Here is a 20,427-nt window from a genome sequence, read left to right on the forward strand (position 1 = left end):
CCCAAAGCCCCCTAAAGCCCACCCCAGCCCCTGCCCAAACCCGGCCCTCCGATGCCCGTCAGTTACCCACGCCTCCGCACCCCCGCTGTGAGCGGAATCACCCGCCCCTTCCCGCCCTCGCTGGCTGGGAGTTCAGCGCGCAGGCGCCAGCGAGGAGCGGAGAGGGGAGCGGCGGGGCATTACGGAAAGGGGTGGCCTGCGCTTTCCCTCTCAGGCGAGCGCCATGCGGGTGCCTGTGGCCCTCTTGGCGCTGGCGGCGCTAATGGCACCCCGCCGGAGCGCGGCCTCCCAGGGCGAGCAGCCTCCCGCAGGTAGCGGGCTGGGACGGGACGGGGAGGGGGGATGGAGCGGGACGGGACGGTGTGGGCTGGAGGCTGTCAGCATGAGCCCCTGAGGGGCGCGGAGAGGGGTGGCGGGCCCGGAACTGGCGACGCCGTTGATACTGTGCCCTGTCCTGGAGCCCTTCGTGGGCTAGCGCCGCGGTGGGGCCCGCGGCCACGCGTCCCTGTCGCCGTTCTCCGCGGGCACAGGGAGCCGCAGTGGAAGCGGTGGCGCCTGGCTTTGCGCCCGGAGGATGGGCGGTGGCTTGGGTCGCGCCTTGTTCGGCTTCACGCACAGACATGATAGTCCCCCTGCTAGAGGTCTGTGCCCTCTTGTCACACCGAGGAGACCCTGTACCGGTTGAGCTCTTTGGGTTGCGAGACAGATTTGCCGGGGAAGTGCTGAAGCGGCACGCCAACCCGTTTTTTTGGCACCGCGCCTTCGGTGTGTTTTGAACGTGTTCCTGCTTTCTGGTTACTGTTAGAGGCATTATCTGCCGTTATGGCGCCCGCAGTAAATGGTTACATGCCCTTACGGTAAGGTGTCTGACAGCCGCTGGTGTTTGTACTTTTTGTAAGGTAGGCGATGCAGGGTGTGCATCTATCAGGCCGACTCCGCGGTACTTTATAAATGTGCGTGTCCAAAAAAACTGGAGAAATTGGGAATTTCAGTGCAAAGATGGGGAGTGTGAGTCGGGGGGGGTCCAGACAAACCCTTGATATTGACTTCAGAAGGGGGGGCACTTTCCAGCCAAGCACTGTCAGCAAAGAGCAGGGTTTTGTCTGTTCAGGGTTGTTGCAAATGAATTATGCAAGAAATATGTTCAGTCTGGTTTGTAAGTTTCACCTCAAAGCGGAACAGTTCATTAAAACCAGAGGTTGCTGTCTAATAGCTCAGGTCAAAAGAGAACATGCATTTAGTTTCTACTACTGAGAGTTGTACACAGTGTTACATGTCTTTCATGAAAGGGGTTGAATAGGAACCGTGTCCACATACTAGGTAGTGTAGCAGTACTCTTCTGAGTTTTACCCACTTGATTGTAGGTGCTCAGGCTCCTTGGAATGTGCACCTGCACAGTGCAGGTACGCTGGGGTTTTATGTTGTTTAGATCCATGGTAGGCCACAACATATTGGGACTTTAGTAGGTTTACCTGATGTGGACTAGGAGCAATAAAAACGGTAATATGCCTGCCGACTTCTCCCTTGGTAGTTTACATTTAGTGTATCCAGTTTGTTGGACTTGGTGGTTAATAGTTATCTGGTAAACCTCAGAGGGAATCTCCCCTTGTTTTCCATATTTTAGCAGTAAAGAGGCTTGATATATTAAATACTGGTTTTCAAGATTTGACTTCACTTCTTTCGAGGGCTTGCTTTTATTGCTAGTAGAATATGCTACTTTTACATTGCATTATGCAATTTTAAGGTAAAAAAACACAATGCCAGTAAATAGCTTTTTGCAAAACAAACCTGGCATAATCCAGCCTAGTCTAGCACATCAGTTACCTCAGTCTAAGACTATAGAGCAGTGCTGAGGTCTAGTTGATGTAGCAAGCTCCCTAGAAGCAAAAAAGCTGATTTTGCTTCACGTGAGTACAGCAAACCCTCAGATGAAAGAAGCAGAATATGCTTCCAAGTTGTGTTTTGAAAACACAAGTTTTCCTGGTGCCTTGCACTCAGGTTGGCCACAACCAGAAGGGGAATTCCGAAGCTTGTTTAAGATGCTTTCCTTTGCAGTTTTATGGTGTTGGGGTTTTTTTGTTGGTTTTTTTTTTTATTATTATTATTAAATCTCAGTAGGGCTTTCAGTGTGCCAGTAGTGTAATATGTATCTCAAGGCTGAGTGTGCAATGAGGAACATCTTTATCATCTTTTCTAGGACACAGTTTTCCTTAGAAAAGCCAGAACCTAACAGCAGATGTTTGAGTAGCTGTGAACACCCCTGCCTTTCCTACAGCTGGGTGCCTAACCTGCCTGCATTGACAGGTCTGTGACTCATCAGTGGAGCTGGGCACTCGCTGATGGGAACTCTCAATCTGCATTATAGTACCCTGGAAGAGGAGGTCCCTGGTCAAGATTACAGTAGTAGAAGATTTGGAGACTGTGGTAGAGGTTCTGGTGCTTCATGCACATTGAAAGCCAGGTTTCCAAGGTGATGTGTGCACTTAATTTTTGTGGCTGACTTTCTCGTGTGTGTGATAACCTTGGTAGTCTTGACCTGTTCTTTTGTGGTTCAGATTATTGGCAATCATAGCAGTTGTCTGTCCAGCTGCAAACGAAAACAGATTAGATGAGAAAGTGCTGGTTTTGGATATCAGCTGTAACAAAAGGGAAGAAGAGTCATATAATAGATAAAACAGTATTTAGCTTCTACTACTACAGTAGTTTTTAAAATGTCCATTTGTGCAACTTCCTGTGGTATTCTTAAGATGGTGGTCTAGGTCTGCCTCTCTTCTTGGTACAGCATACCACCTTGAGATTTTTATTGTAAACAATGATTTTAAGAGTTTTGTGGAACAGTGTCAAACCTCTGAGCCCTGGGAAAATGAAAACCTCCTGTACTTAGAAGCTGCAAAAGTGCATTAAATACTGTGTATAGTGTTTATTCCTGATTCTTATGAAATCATTAATTTAATTTTACTAAATATTTAAAAAATTAATAGCTTTAAATTTTACCCCTGGTCTTTGTACTTCCTTCATTTGTAAATAGAATGTGGTTTCCTTTTTTAATTTAAGATCCTTTGAGAACTTCTGGTAGAACAATCTGCATGAAATTGCTGTTACATGCACTAATTTAAGATTGGTTTTAGTAGCTAAGGAAGTACAATCAGGGTATAGGAGCAGCATTACAAGAGATGTATGTGCTCTGGGTTGCTTTTGGAGGGACAAATGGAAATGAGTAAAGGCTGGCACATGAAACCTTTCCACATATGCTGTGTGGGTGCTGCCACTTAGAAGGCAGTCGATCAGGTAGCTGAAGCAAATTTTTTTTGGCACCTTGCTGCTTGTTTTTTGCTGGTCTGTCAATTATTATGCGTTAGGGGGAAGTACCTGTGTTCTTATTGTTAATTTCCATGGCAGTATGAAGTATTGCACATTCCTGGTTGATCCCCCACATCCAGTTTCATTGATCTTGCAATCAGCTCTGCAGCTGTGCCTGTCTGTAGTCAGGCTGTTTCTGCTGAACATGTTGACTGTATAGTCTCATCAGCAGTTTCCCATCACCAGCAGTCCTTGAGGCAATGGACAGCAGAATGTGATCTCGGCTTCTCGCACCCGTCTTTGGGACAGTGGACTTTGGCTCCTCACACCAGTCTTTGAGACACTGGACAGTGGAATGTGATCTCTGTTGTCTCTCACACCACCAAAGCCAGCCAAACAGGTGCTCTACCCTCCAGCAGCCTGACTAGCAGTAGCTGGGCTGTTCGTCTTCAGTGCCAGATGTGCACAGTAGAGATAGATGCATGTTAACCCAGGCGTACTACCTTCAAGGGGAGCGTGGCAGTGGACAGGGCCAGTACTTGGACATCAGTGTATCAGTCACTTCCAGTTTCTTCCTATGGCATGTGCTTGATGCTCTTGCTGCCTGTGCTAAGTGCCAACCTCTTGCAGCTAAAATTCTGTCCTGCAGTTCTGGGCAGTGCTCCTAGCTCTCTTCTAGTCACCAGGTGGCTGTACCCTGCTTTAATACAGGCCAGTCTTGCTTGATTCAGAACAGATTGAAGTGAGACTCTGAATTATTAAAGAGGGCCATTCTAGAAGGAAATGCAGCTTTCAGAAACAGACTAATTCTTTTTATATGCTGTTTTTCACCCTTCTTGGCACTGGTTTACTACTCTCTGAGCCTGTTTTTCAGGGCATTGGCTGCCTTCTTGACACTTGCATTTTTTTCTTTTTCTTCACTGTGTATGGCTGCAAAGTCCTGTGAGAGTTTCCTTGGGTAGTGTGGACTTTTCTGATCTTTTTTTCCCTTGTCGTCTCTTTCAGTGGTGGTGAAAGCTGAGGAGAGTTAGTTTTTCACAATTGTGCAGTCACCAAAGCTGCTACCCTTTCTGGACGCAGTTGAAGTGGATATAGGAGCTCAAGTGGAGCACAGGGCTGGCATAAGGAAAGCACACTGTATTCCCAGTCAGAGGACCAGAAGGGACTGATCTGTTAGTGTGATGTGTCTGGCTGTCTTTCAGCTGGTTAAAGAACGAGTTAAACATTTGGCATGAATCCACAGAAGAGTTCAAACTGTTGTCCCTCTTGGCCTATCGAAGTGGCTTAAAACTATTTTCCTGTAGTGTATCACTTGGGTATTATAAGGATTTGTTGGGTTTTCATGGAAATCCAGAAGAAAGGAGGAGACTTTCAACAGATGTTTTCATTTTTTTTTAATTTTTTTTTTCATAGCTTGTCTTTCTGTAGTTCATTGTTTTGATTTTTGCTGTTGGGTGATGCATTGCTGAGGCTCAATGGTCTGGTGAAACATCTACATATACGTGTATTACATATACATATATATATATGTAAAAATCAAGTCCTTCTGTATATGCTTAAAAACAGAGTTTATTGAATTTATGCTTGCTTCAAACTTCTGTTTCATTGAGTCCTTTCTATACATAGTGTTATTCAGGAGCTTTTATATAGTGAATAAGATAGTGTAGTTTCAAGCTAGTATAAAAATTTTCTGTGTGTGTTTGACCTTCATGAGAGTTGTGAAGGATGTGTGGTGTGGCATTTTCAACTTGGGGAAGTGAATGTACAAAATAAGACAAGTCAAGACAAGTTAACTTGTCTTGTAGATACAAGCAAGCATTTCTTCCGGCTTGATGAATGGTTTTGAAGCAGAATGGCATCATATATTGTATGCAACTAGTGGATTAGTTGTATGAGTTAGTCTTAGAAGATGCAACTAGGTATACTTGTTCCTTTTACTTTGGAAAAAAAACGAAACAACAAACCAAAAGAACCCATTATTTCTTAGCAGCCTGAAACCAAGCAGCCCATATTTGCAGTAAAACAAGTCTTTTTGGTTGCATTGGTTTTCCTCCCACATGTATTTCCTTCCTGTCCACTATGTAAGTTTTCTGAAGATGTTAATTAACAGAACTGAAATACATTAGTTAATTCTCTCATAAGACTCCACCTGGAGTACTGTGTGCAGTTCTAGTGTCCTCAACATACGAAGGACATAGAGCTGTTGGAGCAAGTTCAGAGGAGGGCCACAAGGATGATTGGGGGCTCGAGCACCTCCTGTAGAAAGATGAGCTGAGAAAATTGGGGCTGTTCAACCTGGAGAAAATAATTCTGCACGGAGACCTCATAGCGGCCTTCTGAAAGGGGCCTACAGGGATGCTGGAGAAGGACTCTTCATCAGAGACTGTAGCAACAGGACAAGGGATGATGGGTTTAAACTTCACAAGGGGAAATTCAGGTTAGATAAAAGGAAGAAGCTCTTTACTGTGAGGGTGGTGAGGCTCTGGAATGGGTTGCCCAAAGAAATGGTATATGCTCCATCCCTGACGGTGTTCAAGGCCAGGTTGGACAGAGTCTTGGGTGATACGGTCTAGGTGAGGTGTCCCTGCCCATGGCAGGGGGTTGGAACTAGATGGTCTTCAGGTCCTTTCTGGTCTATGATTCTATGATAATTGCACATTGAGAAGGTATTTGATTATATATATGTAAATACATCACATAGTAGTCCCACCTACTGAATCTTTGCCACCATATGGTAGCAGTCTGTGTAAAGCTCGTTCCTGTAAGTGATCAAAGCCAACTTGTAGTGCCATCAGAGGTATTGATGTTGATGGTGATGTTCCTGGTGCCTGGTAAAGGGATTTGCATGGTGGTATCGTTTGTGAAGAAAGTTGTCTTACTGAGGAAAGTTTGTTCTCTGCTAGTCCCTTTGTAGTCTCAGAGCTGGAGTGTGTTAAAAATGATCTCTGGGTAGAAGAGCAGAGGCTTAAGTTGTATAGTCTTTCATGAAGCTGTGGAGGAGTAGAGTCATTTTAGTTGCTTTTTAGTTGCTTTTGATTGTTTAGTTTTTAGTTGAGTTGAAGCTCACAAGTACTTCAGAGCATTACATTGCCATGCCACTCCCCTCTGAGTTTATACTTGTGCCCAGAGTTACTCTGTCCAAGGTACATAATCTGGCGTTTGGACTTCTTGCATTTCATCCCATTAATCAGTGTCCAGTGCTCTAATCTATGTAGATCCCTCTGCATCCAGATCATTGGCAAAAATGCTGATAAGAACGGGTCCTAGAATTGAGGCACCCACATGTAGCCCTATTCACTACAACGCTTTGAGCCCTGCTGTTTAGCCAGTTCTTCACCCAGAGCACCAGGTACCTGCTCATCTCAGAGTTGGACAATTTGTCCAGAAGGATGCTGTGAAGAACACTAGCAAAAGTGTTACTGAAATCCAGAGGAAAACTACATCTACTGCCTTCCCCTCATCCACCTGGCAGATGACCTTATTGTAGAAGGATATTAAATTAGTTTAACAGGGCTTTTCCTTTGAACCTATGTTGACTGTGCCTGATGACTGTGATGTTCTTAAATGTCTTTCAGTTGCACCCAGTATGGTCTTCTCCATAAATTTTCCAGGTACTGAAGTTGCCTATCAGATCTGTAGCTTCCTGGGTCTTCCCTCATGCTCGTATTGTAAACTGGAGTAGTGTTGGCTGGTTTCCAGTTAATGGTAACCTCCCCAGGACTTTGGTAGATGATCAAGAAGCATCCTACTCTAACATTTGCTAGCTTCTTCAGTGCTGTGGGGTGAATCCCATCAGGCCCAATGGATTTGTGAACATTCAGCTGATACAGCTGGCCACTTAAAGTTTCAGTGCTCACTGAAGTAAGTCACTGTTCCCGCAGTCAGGGTCCTCTGACTTGGAGGATCAGGTATCCCAACATCTACCTAACTATTCTGTGATTCTATGATTATTACAGACCGAAAAAAAAACCAAACCAAAACAAAAACCGAACAACACGAGACCAACCAAAAACCTGCAAAAAACCCCAACATTGAATGGCTCTGCTTTTTCTTCATCCCTGTTAAGTGACTATCTTCAACAAGTATTGGTCCAGTGTTTTCCTTAGAACTCCATTTGCTATTAATGTACTTAAAAAAGCCCTTCTTGTCTGAAACAACACTGGCCAATTTCAGCTCTAGCTTTGGCTTTTTGTGTCTTCTTCCTCCAAACCACGGCTCTGTAATCTTCCTGCAAAGCCTGACCTTGCTTCCAGAGGTCATACAGTTTCTTTTTCCTCCTGAGCTCCATGAGGAGTTCCCTGTTCAGCCAAGCTTGTCTGAGCTGCTTGCTTGACTTAGGACACCATGGGATTGTCTCCTTCTGTGCTCTAAAAGGTCTTTCTTAAAAGCTGACCAGCCCTCATGGATCCCAAAGCCCTCATAAGCAGATCCCCAGGGGATACTGCTAAGTAGCTCCCTGAGTAGCCTGAAAGTTTTCTTTCTTTGCATCCAGGGTAGCAACTTTGAATGCATACAAAAAAACCTCACAAAATTGTGGGGTTGGGAAGAAGAATGAGGGAGGAGAAAGCCAAGTGGTATGTAATAGCATAACTAAAAGCCCATGTAGCTTCTACTATCAGTTCAGATATGGTCTGGGACATCATTTTCCACTCTTCTGTTAAACGTAGTTTTATTTGTATAAGAGTACACAAAAGTAAAATTTTGTAAGACTTACTGCTGTGCCTTAACACTAAAAATTTGAAGTAATGCTAAAAATTTGAGGTAACACTTGTGTGCTTTGACACCTCTTCTGTCAACTTGTCACTTTTTTTTCTTGTGGTTGAGAATTTGATGGTTGTGTTCCTTTTTCCAGTAACTGAAATACCACTTTTGAATGTATTAAAACTTAACTAAACCACAGCACCATTTGCAGTGATGTGTGTTATGTGTATCATGTCTTCGTGGTTAATAGCATTATCTTGGCCTCTGTGTATTACTTTCTGTGGAGTGTCATCTTTGTGGTCTTGTTCTCAAGAGGTGAAAAATGTTTACTTTCCCTCAATATGTCACAGAGTGAAGTTGGAACGCTTTATGAACAAGCAGCAGTGTAGAGCAGGTCAAATATGAGTTAATTGTCATCATTTCACAAAAGATATATTAAGAAAGCCAAACTAGACATTGAGAAGCTAAGAAGTAACAATTAAAATAGGTTGAGTGACCATCGGGTTCCTTCTTCTCCTTCTGAATCCCATGTGGCAGCCTTCAGTAATTAGAAGATCATGTAATTTTCCTTCCCCTGGAGCTGCTTCCCCAATACCGTTGGTGCTTAAAATAGTCTCATACAGCAAGCTTCTATCCATGCTGCTGTTTATTTTTGTGTGTCTTACTTCATTATCTTTGATGTTGTTTACTGAATGTACTCTTAAGCGCTTTCCTGTATATAGAACTGTATTACAGTTTCAGTATTCAAATTCCTTACAAATGTTAGTAGTCTATTATAGTCATCATTGCAGCTTTCTGAAAATACTACAGGAGTGGTAAAAATGTCATTGTCAGCAGTTTGTGTTGAATACAGGTGTTCCCTGGCAGGCCTGTTGTGGTTTTGGCAAGCTTGAGTTAGGAAAGAGACCGTAGGATTCAGTAGGGCACCTCTGAACCACAGACCCTGGTACTGCAGCTTTGGTATTTTCTTCCTACTTCAGTTTCTAAGAGCAAGAGAAATCTACAGGAGCTGCATTAATTTCCTCTGACTTAAATAGATTCATATTATGTGCCTTGTTGGTATACCCGTATAATACCAACATAGGGGTATAATCACCATAGATTAAGAATCTGATATGGGCTATCTGATGGACATGTTTTCAACGTGTGTGTGTTATATAGGTTTTGGACTGCAAACAGTGAGAAAGCTGTCTCTGTAGGTGAGATTAATAAATCATCTTATGGGACTAGTACTTATTCATACTGTTGACAAACTAATCCATTTGAGGGGAAGTATTTGTGATTATTATGTCTCATTTTTCCAGTCATTTCTAGCATGTTGCCTTTTCCAAGTAATTTAGGAAATATATTTAGCTGTTCTTACGTTTGGCTGGATCTGCTTATGAAAGTGCAATTTTTCTGTTTTTTGTAGTGCCTTCACCAATGCAGATCACAGTAACATCAGAAAATTTCAAAACTGTCTTGCATTGGCAGTACCCACCTATGTCTGAAACTCCTCGTTTTATTGTGGAAATCAAACCTTACAAGTAAGTTCTTACTCTTTTGTCATTTCCTGTACCTGATATTCTCTAGAAGCATAAAAAAGCAATCAGTCCATAGTAAATTATTTTATTTCAATGAGGTGAGGGTTGTCTGTGTGTAAATTCATGGAGAAATTGTCAAATAACAGGGTGGTTGAGGTTGGCAAGGACTTCTGAAGGCCATCTCTGTAGTTCCAATCCCCCTGCTCAAGCTGGATCATCTAGAGCAGGTCACCCAGGGCCATGTCGAGATCGCTTCTGATATATCCAGGGATGGAGACACCTCAGCCTCCTTGGGCAACCTGTGCCAGTGCTCTGTCACCCTCCCAGATATTTTGTCACAAGCAGTGTATTGTACAATACCGTGCAGCTGAAATTGTATTAACTATTCTTTCATCTGTTTTGCAGTTTAGGTTACTATAAGATCGTCTCAACTTGTGTAAACATTTCAGCCCATTTTTGTGATCTCTCAGGGGAAATATACGAGCCTTTTGCCTCTCACTGGCTTCGAGTTAAAGCTGTTGTTGGGTCACAACAGTCTGAGTATGTTGAGACAAATGAGTTTATTTTGCAAAAACATGGTAAGTTCATCATAAACTAAACCTTGTAATTTTCCTCCCAAGTTAAAAAACTTAGTAATTATCCTTTTTGCTGTATTGTTGTGTCTCATTTGGGAGTGAATGTCATAAATTCAGGAGTCTGGCATGAAATGAAGTATGAAAGTTTTTAGCTGGAACGCGTATGTTTAGTCAGATCATTAGATACCGGAAATTCACATAGGCCATTTCCATGGGGAATCAGGTTTCCTGAGTACTGTTGCTCAAGATGAGATTTGTTTAGATTTTCAGGTAACTTTTGTTTCAGAACAGTATTGTTTTTAGTTGACTGTAATTTATGATGGGATCTAGTCAGAAGTATTTTGTATTTTGTTCTTATTCACATGTAAATTTAATTCCTTTGCTAGTTTTTTCTGGTTTTCAGTGATCTGAATTTTTATGGCCTTATGCATATAGGACAGTTGGGTTGCTTAACAGTGAAGCTCTGCACAGACAATCTCTGTTTCTGTTTTAGAAGCAGATTCATGAATGTATCCAAATACCTCTAAGTGTCATAGCTACTCAATATTAACAGCATTGAAATAAGCATGTAATTCGTCTCAAATCTTTGAATTTATGAAAGGTACCTATAAATAGCATATTTTATGTTAAAAGCTGTGGCCTAATAGCAAAGGTGCAATGTATTGCAGGAAAAATAGGACCACCAAAACTGAATCTCTCAAGGCGTGGTGATAAAATTGTAGTTGATATTTACCATCCTGCATTCCCATCAGTGGAGCTTTTTCCTGGGATTGAAGACATTTATTCAGAGATCATGTACTTGGTGACTTTTCGGGATAGTAAAAATCAGGTGAGTTCCAGATGAAAACTTCAAATTAAAAATACTTGTTTACCTTAAACTTACAAACAAGATGTTTACTCCTGTGACACATAGAGGAACAGATGCCAACAAAAGAGTTGAGCGTAACACAGGACCACTGATGCCCTAAAATGTGAATGTGTCACAGTGAGATATGCGACTGGAAGGTCTGGATTTTAGTTGTCCAAATGGATGTCTTATAACAAAAATGAGATTATTGTATTAGTTGTACACAAGATAGTTACTGGATCTCATGGTATGGTTTCTGCATGCATGCTAAAACGTTAGTAACTCATGCACCTTTTACTCGTCTAGCTAGACTTTTCATTTAGGAAGATAACCTTTCAAGAAACTGATACTGGTTTTATTTAATAATAATTTTATTTAGTTTTTCTGGAAAACTGTAATAGATGTGTTTATTTACAGTTACCTTTTCGTATGCATATGTCCTGGCTTCAGCAGTAGCAGTCATTTTTCTCCTTAGTAGCTGGTGCAGTGCTGTGGTTTTGACTTTCAGCCTGGGAACAACACTAATTGATAACGCAGATGTTTTTAGTTGTTGCTAAGTAATGTTTACTCTGACTAAGGACTTTGTGAGTCTCATGCTCTGCTAGGGAAGAGGGGAGGAAATAGAGACAGGATGCCTGACCCAAACTAACCAAAGGGGTATTCCATACCACAGCATGTCATGCCCAGTATATAAACTGGGGGCAGTTACCTGGAAGGGCTAGATTACTGCACGGGTTGGGCTGGGTGTCAGTCGGCAGGTGGTGAGCGGTTGCATTCTCTTCCCTTGTTATTTCCCATATCATTATTATTATTGGTGGTGGCAGCAGTGATTTGTGTTATACCTTAGTTACTGGACTGTTCTTATCTTAACCCGTAGGAGTCACATTCTTCCCATTCTCTTCCTCTTCCCTCTAGGAGCTGGGGGAAAAAAGGGGTGGGGAGTGAGCAGGTGGTGCATCGTTCTGAGTTACTGGCTGAGGTTAAGCCATGACAATATACAAGTTTTATAAGTGAATTAGGGCTGCAAATCTAGACCATGAACAGCACAAATTTTACCTGGAAGTCTGATCAGAGAGAATATCTGAAGGTAGCTCATAAACTGGTGGCTGAAGTTTACACAGCTTTTGCAAGGCATATAGATAATGTAGGAGCCATACCAAATACTGTTTTAGGATTTTTAGAAGTATTGGTAGATACTGTAATACCTATATTGTTGTGTTGACTCAAATGATATGTGACTTTAATTTTTTTATTACAGAGCAAAAAATTGTTCCCAGAAGACAACTGTACGATGTATAAATGTAGCGTCAACATCCCAGTTCCTGATGAAGGTTCCACTTACTGTGTTTCAGCAAAGGGAACTTTATATGGCAGTCTGATGATTGGTGCCCCATCAGAAGAAAGCTGCATTGATATTCCTCTCAAGTGGACATTGAGTAAGAGGATTCTAGAGCTTTAGTACAAACATGCTGAGTCTGACTAGAGATCTGATCTAGCTAAGTATTCAAGCTTTGATACAGCCATGGAATGACTTGGATGCTTGTGGGGGAATATGAAAAAAGGGAAAACATGGTCATTCTTTCTCAAAAGCACTTCCCAGTTCTACAGACCTTTGACAATTGTATTATTTTTCAAGTAACCCTTAATTTCTTTGGGTGCTTGTCCTGCTTCATTGGTATTACAAAACCTGTTTCCATTGCACCTGATGGTTGATGTAATTAACAAATGACAAATGGATCATTCATCAAGTTACATGGTTTTCAGAAAGATTGTCTCACTTCTAACAAATGGCTTTTTGCTTAGTCTTGTCATTTTGGAACATGTACATACACTTCCTTGAGTGTGAAGCAGCTATAAACTTGTCATAAAGTTGAGATAACTTTATATAATAAAGGTATAACATTATATAATAATATAAATAACCTCTTAGAAAATTTTAGATGTTACTAATAACCTCTTAGAAAATTTTAAATCTTACTTCATTATGGCCCAAAACTAGAGAAGAGAGGTAAAATTGATAGACATGGTTGTGTTCCTTTTTTTATACATAAGAGCAATGTTACCTGATGAAAAGGTACCATGGGACCTCATCCCACGGGTCGTGAAGGAGTTGGCAAATGAAGTTGCTAAGCCACTGTCCATCATATTTGAAAAATCATGGCAGTCAGGTGAAGTTCCTGATGACTGGAAGAAGGGAAATATAACCCCCATTTTCAAGAAGGGGGAAATGGATGACCCAGGGAATTACAGACCAGTCAGTCTCACCTGTGTGCTTGGCAAAATCTTGGAGCACATTCTCCCGGAAGGCATGCTAAGGCACATGAAAAGCAACAAGGTGCTTGGTGACAGCCAGCATGGCTTCACTAAGGGGAAATCCTGCCTGACCAATTTGGTGGCTTTCTGTGAGGGGGCTACGGAACTGATGGACAGAGATAGAGCAGTTGATGTCATCTACCTGGACTTGTTCAACACTGTCTCACACGACATTCTTGTCTCTAAATTGGAGAGACATCAATTTGATGGGTGGACCACTCGGTGGATAAAGAACTGGCTGGATGGCTGCAAACAAAGAGTTAGGGTCAACAGCTCAGGGTCCAGCTGGAGACCTGTAACGAGTGGTGGCCCTCAGGGATCGGTGTTGGGACCGGTCTTGTTTAACATCTTCATCGCTGACATGGACAGTGGGATTGAGTGCGCCCTCAGCAAGTTTGCCGATGACACCAAGCTGTGTGATTCAGTTGATATGCTGGTGGGAAGGAATGCCATCCAGAGGGACCTTGACACACGTGTGAGGTGGGCTGATGCCAACCTCATGAAGTTTAACCATGCTAAGTGCAAGGTCCTACACCTGGGTCAGAGCAATCCCAGACACAGCTACAGGTTGGGCAGAGAAGAGATTCAGAGCAGCCCTGCAGAGAAGGACTTGGTGGTGCTAGTTGATGAGAAAATGAACATGAGCCAGCAGTGTGCACTTGCAGCCCAGAAAGCCAACTGTATCCTGGGCTGCATCAAAAGGACCGTGACCAGCAGGTCAAGGGAAGTGATCCTGCTCCTTTATTCTGCTCTCGTGAGACCTCACTTGGACTATTGTGTGCAGTTCTGGTGTCCTCAACATAAAAAGGACATGGAACTGTTGGAACAAGTCCAGAGGAGGGCCACAAGGATGATCAGGGGCTGGAGCACCTCTCGTATGAAGATGGGCTGAGAAAGTTGGGGCTGTTCAGCCTGGAGAAGAGAAGGCTGCATGGAGACCTCATAGCAGCCTTCCAGTATCTGAAGGGGACATATAGGGATGCTGGAGAGGACCTCTTCATTAGGGACTGTAGTGATAGAACAAAGGGTAATGGGTTAAAACTTAAACAGGGGAAGTTTAGATCAGATATAAAGAAGTTCTTTACTGTGAGGGTGGGAGGCCCCGGAATGGGTTGCCCAAGGAAGTTGTGAATGCTTCATGCCTGGTGGTGTTCAAGGCCGGGTTGGATAAAGGCTTGGGTGATACGGTTTAGTGTGAGGTGTCCCTGCCCATGGCAGGGGGGTTGGAACTTGATGATCTTAAGGTCCTTTCCAACCTTAACTATTCTATGATTCTATGATTATGGAAAATGTCACATTTTAGCTGTGTAAGACATACACAGCTGTAAGACATACAAATCTGTATATGTAAGACATACAAATCTGTTCATGCACCCCATCATCTCTAAGGAACAAAAAATTAATTGCAAAATTTTAGCTCTGTAAAGCATCGTTTGTTTATATGAATTGAAAATCTTCATTCTAATTCTAATTTCGATTTACTTGATATAATGCTTTATAAATGAAGGGTTTTTTTTAGTGAAAAAAAGGTGGTAAATTGCATGGCTATAATGTATATTTGTCATTCTGAGCTATTACTTTTTTTGAAGTTATTCTAAATGATACAGCAGTGCTTTCTAACAGATTTTGTCTAACTCCTTAGGCACAGAAAACATCATCATTCTGTGTGTCGCTATTGTGAGCCTGACCCTAATATTGACAGTATGTTGTGGCTGCAAAAAACTAAGGAAGAACAACATAAAGCTACCTAAGTCTTTGGTAAGTTCAGACTTTTCTGCACCAGATTTTTTAATATCCAGCTAGTTATCTTTTATAACTATAACACCTTTATGCCTGTCTCTTTTTTTTTTTTTTAACCATAAATGTTTAGTATTTATACCAGTCTAGTATTCTGACAGTTTGTGCAACTGGATGCATGGGTCCCTTCCTTCAAGATATTCTGTGATTATGTCCTTTTTCACTGAAGTTTCTAGTAACAAATACAAATTGCAGATATGACTAATGTGGGACTGTAAAATAAGTACTTAGCTAATTAATTATAGATTATTTTATGATTACTCATTTAAAGTAATAAATAATGTAAATGATCTGAATAGTAACTTTAATGATACGAAGTTGTCTCTAGACTTCTTGAAATTGGGAACCTGACCTTAGAATGTGTACTAGACGTTTCTTTCTGTATAGATTATGAACATTGTGCTTTACCTGAGCTTGTCTGAAAATGAAACCTGGGGGATTTTTCCATCTCTTTAAAGGCTAGGCAAGATGTCGTATCTTAGGACTGCTGCCTTCCCATGATCTGCTTCCTGGTGGCTTTAAGTAGATGCTAAAACACCATTTGAGTGACTTTCAGCAAGTTGAAATTCTCCAACAGAAGGAGAACTAAGAAAATGGTAATCATCAAGCAGCTACGCTTGCAGCTCTTGTATACCCAAATTAAACAAAGAAATCCATTGCCGTTTAGATCCAAAGATATTTTCTATAGTTAGTCTTCGTTGTGCTGCTTGTGACTCCCAAGAGTAACGTGTCAGTCATTTCCTAGTAGAATTCTACCAGGATATGTATTTAGTGAATGGACAGATTCCCTTACAAGACTTCATCATACTAGTCTTCTGCTGGATCACAGGAGCCGAGCTGTAGGTAGAGGCATTCATTTTCTTTTGTTTATCTCAAAAAAAGTATTTCAGGAGGCTGTCTTCTTCCACCGACCATCTTCAGTCATTTCAGTTTGTCTTCTGTGTGAGTTGTCCTGTACTAGATTTTTGTTGTAAGATTTGTGGTAAGGGCATACCCACTTTCAAAGGAGTCTGGCCTTGATTTACTGGTACGCCACAGGCATCTCCTCTACTTTAACTTCACTTTTTTTCCCCCTCTGCCTCTTTAAATAGTGGCAGATATTTTCCTGGGTAGAAAACATCCGCTCTCTGAGAGAGAATCCTTGAGAAGCACCAGCTTCAGTGTTTTGGCTCATACATAAGTTAGCTTTTTTGCAACCTGCTGATGCTTTTCGTGAGCCTGACTGACTTGTCAAGGCTGTGTTCTCTCACATTATTTGTAGACCGCTTACAGATATTCATGAAATGTAAGAATTTTCTGTTTGGCTTCTTTAGTTATACGATGTTTTTGATTTGGAGGATTGTAATTGGTCCTGTAAATTTTGACTGATACTTGCCCAAATAATTGTCATCTTAGAAGAGAAAAGCTGCTTCATTAGCTTTTGTGAATATTTCCCCCTTTGTGAGCACCTGCAGGGCAGTACCACAGTCTCCTGTTCATGCATTTACACAGCATTAAATTGTTGTGGACCACGCAAAGGCTGTGCAGATTTTGTCAAGGTCCTAACAAGATTTGAAACTGACTTCTCAAACTTTCCTCAGAAAATATGCACCTTAAAATTACTGGGAATTTGTAGGTGGATGAGCCCTTAGAAAACAAAGTTAAGAAACTGGTACCTTAAGTTCTATGGATTTTTTTTTTTTTATGTGGTTTATGTGTGTCCTTTATCCTGGCTTTCACTGGTGTATCTTGCTAGTCTGTTGAGACAATGAAGACCTGAAATCTCAGATACTGCCACTGAAGACAGGAAGATATCTAAGCACCAGTACATGCCAGGAAATACTGCTGTCATCCAGCTTAAACTCACTGGCTGTCAGTTTGCTAGTATGAGATAATGTGCACAAAAGAAAAATACCAACTTGCTTGCAGTAAATGATTCTCTTCATATAACAACCATATCTTAATTACTCATGCTGCTTGAGATGCTTTGAATGGCATTCCAGTTAGTGTAGTAAGCAAACTTCTCATGGAAGTTAGAAACAACTGCAGGAATTGCTATGTTGACATCACTCTGTGACTTTTAAAGAACCTTTGGTACCAGGAAACTTACAAGAGTCTTTTAATTCTGATCGCTGTCTTCTTTCATGGATGGGAGTAAGAGTTTATTTGCATTGTCTTGCTTTGGTCAAAAACTGACTGAGAGAAAAACAATTTCCTTTTTGAGAACTAAAGTCTTAGATGTAGTTGCACAGAGGGTACTTACTTTATTCGGGGGTACTATCTCTAGTATTGCCAGCTGGTACTGTGAAATGCTGAAACTGCAGAGAGTACAAGGTGGTCCCTTAACGCATTTTAGGACTGATTTTTATTTTTTTTTAGAGCTACGTGAAAATCCTAAGAACAGAAGCAAGAAGTCCTTGGTTTTAGGTTTTAACTTCAGTGTAGCATGTACTGGTATGGAGAGAAATGGAAAGTTGTAAATGCAGCTTTTAGCCATAGCTTCTTTAGCATTTTCTTTTCATTTGCATTCCTCAAGTATTCCGGCTTACATAGCGTATTGTCTTCTCTTGTCACTTACTGTGTGACTATTGGAGTAATATTTTCATTATTCCCCCTAAAATTACAGGTGCTGGTCCCTTCAAGGTCAGTGTTGGTGTAGCATAATATCCAGTGTTTTTTCAGGTATCTGTATGAACAGGTTTTCAAAAGGTGCATTAATCCTACCAGCTGTTCATAACATTTTTAGTATCTGTGCATTATTAATTGCTTTCTGATTTCTGTAACTATCTTCTAAGATTCTGCTTCTTAGGAATGGGTGGTTTCCATACATGCTTATGGAAATCACTCTGAACATTACTTATATAGTATTCTGACTGCTTCTGCATAACAGAAAATGAACATCCAGAGAGAATGATGGCTGAATGACAGCTAGGTTGTACTGTGGTATATTCTCAGTGTTAAGAGTCACCTTAATGCTATTTTTATTAGCTTTCCAGTGGTAGCCAAGGGGACCACCTCACTTTAGTGGAGCTAACCAGCTGTTTATAAAACTCACTTAGGTTACAAATAACTGCTCTCCAGGGAGTGTTTGGTAGGGTTTTATAGTGATGGTGTTTGGTTTTTAAGCTCCAGTAATTCCATTGATCCAGTCTAAACCACAGTACCATCAACAGATATCAGGGCAACTGGGGGGGAAGGTATGGGGCTGAAGTGGGAGATGAAGGAAGTTCTGATGAAGTCAGCACACTGTGAAGGCAAGACTGCAAAGTTACAGCCTCACAACCTTCTGATCAAGGAAGATTCTGGAAAAGGACAGTCAGATTTGATCATCTGATTTTGATGGCTCAGTTATTAACACTAATTTGGACTGGGAGGTTATTTTTGCCTATCTGTAGCTTTTCTTAAAACAACATTATTTTTCTTTCCCTTTCCTCCTCCTACCTACATCCCTTTCTTCCAAATTTGTCTCAACCTGATTTTTCAGTCAGACTGTTTGTTTACAGAGTATCTCAGAAGAAAGTGAGTGTGTACATTTTACTAAGAAATTGGCTTATCTGTAGTACTTGGTCATCTCTTATAGACATATATTGAATTGTGAAATTTGGAAAAGGGCATTTTTTAATTGAGTAACCCTTTCTCCCTGTGCTTTCTATTAGCTTTAGGAAATGCTATCAGACAGTTGAAAATTTACCCTACTTGATTTTCATAAGTATCCTTGAAAACACACACACACACACACACACACACACACACACACACATATATATATAAAAGAATCTAAACTGCCCTTGAAAAACAGACACAGACACACACACACACACACACACACACACACATATATATAAAAGAATCTAAACTGCCCTTGAAAAACACACACATACACACACACACACACACACGTATATAAAAGAATCTAAATTGCCCTTGAAAACACACACACACACACACACACACACACATAAAAGAATCTAAACTGCCTGAAAGTATGTCATAAATGTTTAAAACAGGGTGCAGCCTGGCCATTGAAGGAATTGGCATGTTCTTCATGGGGAGGAGTTTCAAAGTGAAATGTTAAAAGCTTGTCATAGCATTGAAGAAGTGCTTGGGGAAGGAGGAGAAAATAATTAGGACTTCAGCGTAGATGTGACTAGTGGGTACACATAAAGGTTCTCGTGTAGTTTTAAAGATCTCTTGCCAAAATTCATTTCCCTCCTAGCTGAGACAGTTGCCACAAAATATTAGGCATTTTAGTTACACTCATTAGCTCTAAATATGAAAGTTTTCCTCAGCTAGTTGCAGAGTATGACAGCTTTTTCTTCCTTCACTGGTTTCCTCTACATTGCAAACTTGAAATAACTTAAAATACAGTGGGTAACATGAAATGGATTTGGTCCTTGCATACTTGTTTGCACATAGAAAGCATTTACAGAAGCTTGCATGAAAGTGTTAATGGAACGGTTCAAGTCACAGATGTAGTCTAATTGACCTAGCCAGATTCTATTTTTGGTAATTTCTGTTGGGATTGGTTTTAATAACATTAAATCTGTATTATGAACTTGTTACTTTCTATTTTTCAACCTCAAAACTTTTGACAGGCGATAAAGCAAATTAGTAGGTTATGTGGAACTAAAAGGGATTTTTTTTTTTTTATTTTTTTCCAATTTAAGGTCAGTGTGATAAGAAACCTGAACACAGACAGCATTCCAGAACCAAAATCGGAAGTAAAATACATGTCTGTAATAAGCTTCGTGGCAGGCCAGTCAGTGTTGCCACAAAATGATCAAGTAACCTCACTGGAGGTAGAACCAAACGAAGAAACTGCTAGTCCTGAGAACTCCAGTGAAGGAGTATCTTCTGTTCTTCTGCCAGAAGCACCAGCGAAAGCAGAAGAGGTGTCTGTGCAGGAAAGCACAGAGGAGGTATCTGCTGATGATGAACAAAATCACAAAGTAAGAGAGAATTACTTTATTTCTGACAGTAGCCAAACGGATATATGCTGTAACTCTTCAGGTCCAGAGGTTCCTGCCACAGAAATACAGCAAACAGTCATTCCAAACAGCTGTCTCAAGTTTTCTGGCTATGACAAGCCTCATGTTCCATTAGATATGTTGATAGATGTTGGTGAAGAACAGCCTGTGATTGCTTACAGGCCAACTGACTAACCAGGATAGCTGTCGTGTTTAATCAGAACTCAGGACGAACAGCATTACTGAAGATTATGGAATGTCCAGGTTATATTATGAAAATCTACAAGGTGCATTTGCTCTGATCCAGTGAGAATTAACCAGTGCACAGTATAGACAATGGGATCCTGATCAGGCACTGAGAATAGTGCCTGAGAACAGCATAAAAAGTATGGGGGAAATTTCATATTAACCACTTTAGAAGTGTT

The 20,427-nt window shown here is 41.2% G+C and overlaps 1 protein-coding gene across 1 annotated transcript; it reads left to right on the forward strand.

Annotated features, from left to right (window-relative positions):
* The first annotated feature begins 175 nt into the window (after positions 1–175).
* Positions 176–20,427, forward strand: IFNGR1 (interferon gamma receptor 1). The gene is made up of 7 exons (XM_061378105.1): positions 176–311; positions 9,413–9,527; positions 9,930–10,102; positions 10,768–10,928; positions 12,205–12,382; positions 14,902–15,017; positions 19,703–20,427. Exons 1-7 carry the CDS (start codon positions 224–226, stop codon positions 20,195–20,197), a joined length of 1,326 nt encoding a protein of 441 aa, XP_061234089.1. The 5' UTR covers positions 176–223; the 3' UTR covers positions 20,198–20,427.

The sequence above is a fragment of the Neopsephotus bourkii genome, unplaced genomic scaffold (genome assembly GCF_033783945.1).
Source record: "Neopsephotus bourkii isolate Nb327-2 ecotype Australia unplaced genomic scaffold, CSIRO-AGI_Nbou_v1 NB_1765, whole genome shotgun sequence".
Classification (NCBI taxonomy): Eukaryota; Metazoa; Chordata; class Aves; order Psittaciformes; family Psittacidae; genus Neopsephotus; species Neopsephotus bourkii.